Consider the following 10191-nt stretch of genomic DNA (forward strand, 5'->3'; position numbering starts at 1 on the left):
ACACACAAAGCAGAGTGCATTGTCCAATGTGAGTTCACTTTACAGAGTTACACTCTAAAAAGTCTTGATCTTATTCTTTATCTCATGTTTCACTTGTTTACCAGCGATTGAACGATCCCTTTTCAAAGTGAACCGACTGTATCCTCTGTATTTTTTTTAGTTTTTGTACTTCATTTTAATTTTTACCTCTAAGTTTCTTGCTTTCTGTCTTCCAATATTTTGTTTTCTTCCTTATCCTACTTATCCTTTGATATACTTTTCAGCATTTCCATTCCCTCTCAAGTTAGTCTAGTTTGACTCTTACCCTTCGTCATTGCTCAGGGTTCCAGTCCAGGACACAGCCAGGGTCATCTCCTCTCTGCCGCTGTCAACTGAACGCCACTTAGCTGGAAAAATCAATTAACATTATAATATGAAAACTCCTCTGTGCTCTTAGATATGAGTGTTTGTTTGAATATCTGACCTGAAAGAAAGGCAGCCTTCTGGTCACGTGCCAAGACTAACAGGTCAGAGCAAGGCGACAGGGACACAACGCAGTCCTGTAGCCAGGGTCTACTCTGCACTGTGGTCTCCTCCTCCACCTGTGGGGCAAAGAGGAATGTCAGTGGGAGGGAACCTTTCAATCTGCAAATAGTGTGAGTAATAACCACATACAACACCTCAGATCAGTTTCAAAAGTTGGACAAAGTTGCACAAACTGTTGCTTTTGATTAATTTATTACGGAATTTCCACCCAAATTTTCTTTTATTTTACTCTGGCAAACCCTGGTCGGGTGGTGGGTGAGTGATATTCCCTTGCTCTTTTTTTGTAGCTTGTAAGCTTGTTTACAGTACACTACCGGTGGCTTTAGAAGGAAATCAAGCACTCATTAGATATTCTGCTCTATTCCGAAATTTCATTATTTGCTCTTCAATGTTATTTAATTCCCCTGACATTTTCCAACATCAACTGGTTACAACAAATACTCAAAAAAAATACAAAAATAGGGTAATTATTGGAAAAATGGGCAATATATTATATATTCATATATAGTCCATTGAAATATTATGAATTAATACTGTATGTTTGTTAGCAGCTGAAGCAGTTTTGCAATGCCAGAAATGAAAACCTGAAACAGATGATGAAATACAAAAGGACAGACCTTTGAGGCAGAAGTGGCTTCCTCCTCTTTGTTGTCACCACTATCCCACGCCGACTCCCAGTCAGAGGTGTCCCAAGCAAGCTCATTTTCTGTTAGAGGAAAAGGAAACAGGGAAATTTAATTACAATTATTTTTAATTTTTTGACACTATGCTGACGGAGCAGCTTATGCAGAGGTTAGGAATTGGGTCGAGGTCCTGTTGTTCAAGTCTCGGTTTCCTTAAATATCACATCATAAAACAAAGCCAATAATATTGAAAGATGTATAGCTTTAAAGTGAAAACTTTAAAACAACCAGGCACCTACTAACTGGTTATTCACATTTCTGGTAGTCAACACACAGCAGACATACCAGTCAACATAAGTTCCAATAAAAGACCAAAATGATTGTCATATTGTGATTATTTTTTTGACAGATATCCTGATTGCAATACCACTGGACTTCATTGTTAGTGGGAATGATCACACATTGCATCACAATTCTCAGTTTTGGAGAAAAGAAAAAAAAATCATGATGATGTGACATTTGCTGGGTTCTGTACCAGGCAAACATGTTTTCTCACATCTGGAGAACAAGATGTGTAGGCCTGGACATCTCTGCAGTACCACAGTACTTCATTACAATGGGGTTTTGCTACACATCTAAACAACAAAAAATTGCAGCCTCTGCAATTTGGATATTGTACCTGGCCGTATTGTGACTGAAGATGTGTTAAAGACATCTGCTAACAATACGAAACAATACAAGAGACTGCAAGAAAGGAAGGGCCGACGAAGGTTATGCTTCAGGGAAATAACCTAAAAATATCGAACAGTGGGTGGATGACAAAGCGACGGATGAAATAGCAAGACACTTTGCCATAACGTTATTTAGCTATATGTATAGTCTTTATCTTAGTAAGCAGTTACTTTGTAACTAACTTGTACTGTGACTAGCTAGTACCAAAGATAGCTAACACGAGTGTTGTCACTTTACTTAACAGTTAAACGCTGTAGCATGCTACAGATATACATCTATATACATCTATCCATGGTACCTGTTAGATTCTTCTCCTCCACTGGCTCGGTTTTCTGACTATGGAACAAGAAGTCCCTGACCGTTTTGAGATCTTGGAGCCGACAAAACTCTACAAAGCTGCAGGACATCTCTGTCGCTTCCCGTCAGGTCCCAAGCAGACAGGGAATCAGCCAGTTAGCCTGCTTGCTAACAGTCCAGTTGTGGAAGAAGACCAACGTAGCTTAGCAGTTTGAGTCCTGCTATCTTGTTAACTTTATGACAGCCTGTTCACAAAGACACTAGTTCTTACTTGTCTTGAACTATCCCCTAAAGAAATAGTAACATGAATCTAATACTCTATTTTTCCCAACATTTGCAGTTCCCACCATAGTCTGATGTGTTGATGACACACCGTTAGCATAATAACACTGGAGTGTTTCCGGGTAAAAGCTGAGTTGAAATTTTTCAAAATAAAAGCAGAATAAGACGCATTTGTTTACAAATAACACCTCAAATAATATTTCAGAATAACGCCAACATTTTAAATTCGGTATATTAATTCAGAATTTTAAATCGAAAATATGATTTTTTGGTATTTAAAAAGTGTAGTATTATAGTGACATCACCAGAGGGTGGTAGAGGAACATGTTTCAGGTGGCTTTCTGGGGCGTGTGCCTTTTACTTTTTAACACATCTCCGATATGTTTTTCCCCTAATGCTCATCTTCAGCTCTTTGTACTCTACCAGCACCAGAACTGCATGGTATATGTTGCCATTGTTTTCATTCTGTCCCTTTGGGGTGTATCATGCTGATGCAGTTTAATGAAGTAGAATGAAATCAATGGTTTTTTTTAAACAACTGAGTATGATTTCCTGCACTCCATACACAATTACACCATATCAGACAGCACTGCTCAGAAAGAGGTTTGCCCAGTGTATCTAGAAATACATACATATATATATTCATAACGTACATGAATCTAATCTAATCAGTTTGTGGTATTCTCTCTTAGTTTGCTCATTGTTGTGTTTTGAGTTATGTGGGGTTTTTTGTAAAAAAAAAATATGGCAGCTCTGGCAAAAAGGCCATTGCTTTTTAATTCTAGGGGTTGCCATGAAAACCTGGCAATTACAACAAATGTTTTAAATACCTTTTCTTCCTCTGATATTATAGGTAATGGAAATATATAAATGTTATCCAAAATGTGGCCAATTATCTCAGGAATAACAAAAGATATGCCACTATACAACAAAGAAAACCCCCCAAAATGCAAGCTGCTTTTGCCAGCAGACAGTGTTTGAGGGAACATTTTTCTTGAAATAATTGTCCACAGTTTCATAGTGGAATCCTGCTACTGACTAAATGGTTACATTAAACTGGTCACAGCCTATTTAACACTGTCCTTTTGATCTATTCACCATTTATTACCATTCTGTATGCTATGAAATTGAATGTTCCCGAGGCCAAAACATTTAGTTCTTTCAAAGTATTTTGTGACTCTTGGACTATTTGACCCCATATGGATTTTCATATTGGTGGAGTCTTGTGGGGTCAGAGGTCAAGGATACTACTCTGTGAACATACTGTAATGCCTGTGGTCAACATAACCAGCTGTTAGTGGCATTGTTCAACACTGCTCAGCGTCTTTCTTTCTAATCTTTTCCTATGTTCTTTAAAAAGCAATGGGCATTTTGCCAGTGTACTTCCTGCATCTTCACTAACAATCCCACCGACATCCAAAACACACACACACACACACACACACACACACACACACACACACACACACACACACACAAATGCACAGTGCAGTCAGTGCATGAATACACAAATACAAACTGGGGGGTGTCCAAAAGTTTCCGGTCCGGAAAGCCGGACACAGAAACTCAGGAAACAATTGGGTGTCAGAAAGGTCCTTGGGCCTGTCTCACTCACATTTCCCCGTTGTGTGCCACTGCTTGTGGAGCTGTTGTTACATCAGCTGTTTTACAGTCCACAGAAACAACTCTCCATTTGGTTCCCCCCCTTCCTTTGTTGACAAGGAAGGAAGCTGGCATCATTTTATCCCAGGATGGACGCGTTGCTATACACAAAGAGAGATGGCATTGATTTATTCTGATAAACTGAGTGTTAGTCACTGTTATAAGACCTCAGGCACTTTGAGGATTATTTTGTGTTGTAAGTGTCTTGATAGCTATCCCAAGAAACAGTGGAGTGATATGCACATCATAAGGTACTATGGAGATTCATATGGTGGATCCAATGTACCGAGGCTGTCCAGGGTCCGAGCCAGACCTGTGGCAACATTTGCTGCATCTTATCCCCCACCTTTCTCTCCCCAACCCCTAAGTTCCTTTCCTGTCAACTCTCCAATTTTCTATCAAATAAAGGCACACAAAGTCCCAAAAAATAATTAAAAAAAAAAAAACCCTTCTGATTATAATGTCAGCAAAATGAAACAAAGTCTGGCTTTATCCACTATTGAGCTTTCTGTACTGCAAATTCATGTAATTTAGTGCATTTCAACCAGATAGGCCTCATTCAAACTTTACATTTCAGAATATACTAAAGTAAAAATACTTGTCTAAATGAAAGTAATGAGCTGGGAAAGTTTAAATGCTATATCTTTCACTAAAATGTTTCCCCTATTCACCTCTAGTGCCTCGATTGAGAAGCTAATTATTTTTTATTGCCATGTAAGACACAGTGGTGACTTATATTAAGTGATTTGGTTGCTGTGTGATCTGACTTTGAGAGTGTTTGCCAACGCTGCCTTGATGTAATCTCTTCACAAGTAAACTCTATGTCTGGGAAACACAAACTTTGCGGGAAGTAGTGCAGTGTGAAGGACAGACGCCAGCATGCTGTCTGGTTTCAGGACTTCTTGCATAATCTGACTCCCTAAATGAATAGTACACAGACACATACCCATACAGTGTGAAAACCATGCAAGTCACAGGGAGGTCAATATTAGGCTTCTTCTCTTTAAAGATGTCTGAGTGTGATCATTTTGGCATCATATTAATGACATTTCTTAAAAATGTCAAAGCAATTTTGACTATTCTCACATAATATTGAAAGAAAATGTGTTAGTTTTGGCCTATGGTGGCTGGCTGTGTTGCGCCATTCAACACATCTGTGTAAAATTTCAGCAGCTCATCGCATCAAGGGTTCATTTTCTGCTCTGTTTCTTACATGTTGTGGAAGTCACAGTCCTTTTGCATTCTTATATGTTAAATGTTGATACCTCCTAACTAATTTAGTGGATAGTGGATATTTAACAGTGTTGCTATGAAGGATATATTATATGTCCACAATTACTATATCTAGGTCTGGAGGGAACTCTTTTTTGAAACTGAAAAGCATGTGTGAAAGTTATTCTACTTTTACACTTGACCCACTTTTTAAGAGGCATTTTATAGAAATATGACTATTTATATGCTGCAATCGGCATTCCAGATGTCAATGTTTGAATTTTATTATGTATGGAATCCAGTTCTATATAAGCTTATGAATAACTCTAAGACATTAATATAGATCCAAAGGTCAAAGAGTCATGTTGTAATTGTTTTATGACGAATAAAATCTGTTCTCTGAACTCTGCAGTGCAAGTTTCTACGTGTTAAACAACAGTGTGTTGCAAGGTTATGCTGGTACTGTTTTGGTGCAAGTTTCCAGAGAAGTAAAAAAACTGAAATGGAGCATATATCTCAGAAGCACAAACATCTCCTGATCGCTTATCCTCATTTAATCACATTCAAAAAAAATCCCCTGACCATACAAAATCATCAGTGCTGATGTTGTGATGAAATGTGCCAAGTTTAAGGGGTGTGAAACTGAAGACACGAGACTCTCTGATCCTCCTCTACCTGTGGGTATTGCAAAATAAGCATGAGGGCATTCACAACCACAAAAAACAAGTATATATACTGTAGCTCCCCTTTTGAGCTAATCAGCAGACAACACTGGCTATGAATCCTCCCTTTGAGTCCCATCACAGAGAGTGACTGAGACAAGTCAAAGAATATTTTTCCTGTCTACATGCCCTCATTGCTTGCTAAATTCTGAAGAATTATGAAGTAAGTAATGCTGCAATAATTCTCCAAAAAGGAGTATAATATGTTGCTGTCCTCAGCTTTTAAACTGTTGACATGATTAAAGGCCATGAAAAATCAGCTTCCTGCAATGAGTTATGGGGCCCGTCATGAACACAAATGTAGTTGCCAAACTTTAAATAGTTCTGATCATTTCAATTAAGAGATTTGGTCCATGCTTTTCTCACTGGTTTGGAGTGAGAGGGGTTCTGTTGGAAAAGGTGACATACTTCAGTGAACCAATCAGGGTTTAACAATATGGAGTTGTTTGTTTCTGTTAGAAGGCTACTGTCAATCAAATCTGATCAAACTATACCCACGCAGTAAGTGAAACACAGAAGCACAATTTTTGAGTGTTAAACTTTTTACGATTAAAGGCCAAAACTTTAACTTTGATTGTTGCTTATTTAGTCGTGAACATTTAAAGGTGCAATATGTAAGAATTTTAGTTTAAAACATTCAAAATTTAACTAAAATATCAACAGAATGTGGGAAAATAACAGTTCTGACATTATGTCAAAGACATCTATGTATAGCGTTACAGGGTTATCAGCTGAAGTTAGCATGCTAAGCCCCAGGCATGAAGACCTCTTTCTCCCACCAACACTCAGCTAACTGATATAAACAAGCTAAAGTAGCTACAGTCATGGATGGGTAATCAGAATAAAGCTAGCAGGAGTTAGTAGTTACTCTAATGATATGCTGCCCCAGTTTGTTGGGAGTACGAATTCAACAGGTGGCCAATTCTTACATATTGCACATTCAAACCTGGAATAATGGATTATTTGGCCACTTGGGGGCAGTAGAAACAAATTGTGAACATCGATAACACATCATCACCTTTTTAGCTGATATTATGAACTTATTAAGAAACAGTTGCTTATTTACACATCTAGCAGTTACTGAGCAACATCTACCATTTCTTTGGAGTCGTGGTCGTGTCCACCTGATGAACAGGCTGTCATCAGTAAAAGATCCAAATAGGGCATCTGTGCAAGCAGCTTATTACAACCGATATTTACGTTTATTGTTAGGTGACACCTCTGGTGACTGTAGTAGTTGTTACGGCAGCAAAGGAGGAAATCAGGTGAAGTAGTGTAAAGAAGGATAAAGTCTGCAAAGAGAAGAGGACTGCGTGGAGGACAGGGTGGATGGGTGGGTCAGCAAATACAGGACATTCATTCAGGATGCTGCTGCTCATTTCCTGTGTGAAACCAAAAGGCAACAGTAAGGTATTTTAAAAAAGTAATGTAGTTACCTTATATCACTTATGTAACATAACTTGTTTATCAGAAGATACATAAGTAACACAATCATTTTAAGTCAAACTTGATCTTTTCTTAACCTAACCAAGTAGTTTTGTTGCCTAAACCTCACAAAACTGTGACTGTATGACAAAGGTTTGTGTGCCTGTATCCGGTACGCTGCAACAGTCATGTGGTTCTAGGGACATTGATATATGTTGTTTTTGGAAGTCATTGGCAATCAACCTTTTCAATCTAGGTATGAGGACGTGTTGCTAATGAGGACAGGCAGAGAATTTAAGTTCAATATCCACCCTCTTTAAGCTTAGTTTTGGTATCTCCCAAATTCTAAGTTAAACATCTGGCTTTTTAGCTGCTACATACTCAACTAGCAGCTAACATTGTCTGACTAATGTTTGGTTATCCTGATCAGTGAACGTTCGTTCGCGTTTTTAGAGTTAATATACTAAAATATCTGCATAATTTACCCATATCAAAGTATCCTTGAGCATGATACTGAACCCCATGTTGTGCCTGATGAGCAGTTGGCACCTTGCATAGCAGCCTCTGCCATCAGTGTCTGAATGTATGTGTGAATGGGTGAATGTGATAAGTGCTGTAAAGTGCTTTGAGTGGTCAGTAGACTGTAAAAGCTCAATAGAAATGCAAGTCCATTTACCCTCATCCAATCACTTTAATTTTCTTTATTTTAATATAAATATCGTAGGAATTGCGCTTAAGAAAATTAACATGACCAGCAATGTAACATCCATACATATGTTGCATCCATTTCCCTTGTTTCCTGTAATCTCCTGTCCATCTGTGGCTGTAATTAAGACACAAAGATACCCAAAATGAACTTGAAAAAAACCTGTTAACCTTAGGATGATTAATAAAAAGAACTGTTTCAGTATCCATTGTAATGTACCCATACATATTGGATCAGACTTCAGAGTGAAGAGCTTGAAGACCTAAAGGCAAGTTGATTTATGTTGTGCCTGGAATCCCACAGTAACAGGAGACATTCTGGTTTCCACCAGGCTTAGCACATTTTCACAGTCAGCCCTCTCTTTAGCTTGGTTCAGTAACCATCATCAGCTGAGTTAACATCAGGGCAAAGCTTTCCTAACACCACAGTGTAGGGAAACCCTGATGGTGGAAATGCAATGAAATATGTTTCTATTGAAGATTCTTAAATTTTGAATCTCACGTGCCATCACACTGGAAGGCAATGGCATTATTCAGGTATTTCAGAAGGTTGTAAAAATACCAGTGTGATGTCGTTCAGTTTTACTTTTGTTCAGTCAGGTCCACTTTGTCAAAATAATCATTATTTACTTGCACAAGTTTCATTTGGCGGTATGGTACTGTTCTGGGACCCCCTGCTCTTCCACGCGCTTGCGTGGAAAGCCTGAGGCAGGAAGAGCACACCTCCCTGCCCTTCATGAGCCATCATGAACGGCATAAGCAGGGAGCGCAGCAGCAAAGAAAAACCCAGACAGAGCAGAGCAACCAACAAGATACAATGTAAGATTCATAACAGATGACGGGAGGCGCTGGGGTGGAGGTGGGTTGCAAAAAAGCCAGCAGAGGAAGCAGCAAGTGAGGTCGTGCTAGAGCAGTTTAAATAGCGCGCTCTGAATGCAGTTTCCCAATAGGAAGTGGGCACGGGGAGTCAGCTGAGCCATCAGCTGATCTGCTCCGTGTTGACAGCTACGCTGTTGATGCTGATTTAGAGCTTGACGTCCTGGCCTGCCAGAACTAACGCTACGCTTCATTTACTGTTGACAGGTCTCTAAGGTAAATTCTTCACTCAGGTTGGAACCAGGGAAAGCTATTCTGCTGAATCCGTTGAGGCACTGGTGTTCATTTTCAGCCTGTGCCAAAAACAACTGACTGCTATGCACATGCTAATCTCGTGTCTTTTTGGCAGATCAGGATATATCAACAGCCTGGCTCGACACACTCTCATGCGCCTTCTAATCATTAACTGATACTCTAACATTAACTGTTTGGGTAGCTTATAAACAAGCACAGATAAGGAAGGAAGGAATCCACCCTATGTATGTAATATTATTCATAATTTGACCTTCAGTTTCATTATTATGACTAGGTTTTCATTTCAGCTTTCTGCTCCTTTGGAGTGTGGTTCACCTGTCTGGAAGCATGACCTTGAAGTTTGTGTGCATAATGAGCTGGCCAGGTGTCACTCTCACTAAGAACACTATGCAAATTTTGCACATGAACTTGTTGACACTGAATGAGGACTTCTGGCTTCTCTTAACTTCCTAAGAGAAGCCAGAGGAGTGTTTTTTTTATTATGCTACCCTTGCATTCTAAATTAAAATTCCTAGTCTTCCTAGTTTATATTGGAAAAACACTTATTATGAAGGACTGAAACGCTGTCTTATGTATTGTTTTCACTTTTCCAGGTCTTTCAGGTCATTTATGGACATGCTCAAGAGAGGGCATGCACTCGGTTGTATAAAGCAAGGAAATACCACAGAATATGATCTGTTACAATATAAATTTGCTTTCAAAGCTAATTAAATGTAAAACAAGAAAAAACATTTAAAACTAAGAAGCGGACTTTACAACTATGCTAACCTTTTGTCCACACTGGCTGTGTTGCTGAGCTGCTGCACCTCACTTTTGTGTGTGTGTCCACACAGACAGCTGCAGCGCGGCCACTGCCTGCCCTAAGTTTTTACATG

General features: G+C 39.0%; 1 protein-coding gene across 2 annotated transcripts in view; it reads right to left on the reverse strand.

The window, feature by feature from the left end:
• Window positions 1-2573, reverse strand: part of rab3gap2 (RAB3 GTPase activating protein subunit 2 (non-catalytic)) — a 28043-nt gene extending 25470 nt beyond the window's left edge. For both annotated transcript variants that reach the window (XM_084381782.1, XM_084381781.1), the window contains exons 1-4: window positions 2179-2573; window positions 1143-1231; window positions 464-581; window positions 305-386 (exon numbers count right to left, since the gene is read on the reverse strand). In XM_084381782.1, coding sequence (XP_084237908.1) covers window positions 305-386; window positions 464-581; window positions 1143-1231; window positions 2179-2287 — 398 coding nt within the window. In that variant the 5' untranslated portion in view covers window positions 2288-2573. The remainder of the gene's footprint in view (window positions 1-304; window positions 387-463; window positions 582-1142; window positions 1232-2178) is intronic.
• Between the last annotated feature and the right edge of the window lie 7618 nt (window positions 2574-10191).

The sequence above is a fragment of the Pagrus pagrus genome (assembly GCF_965226575.1).
Source record: "Pagrus pagrus genome assembly, chromosome: 18".
In the NCBI taxonomy this organism is placed as follows: domain Eukaryota; kingdom Metazoa; phylum Chordata; class Actinopteri; order Spariformes; family Sparidae; genus Pagrus; species Pagrus pagrus.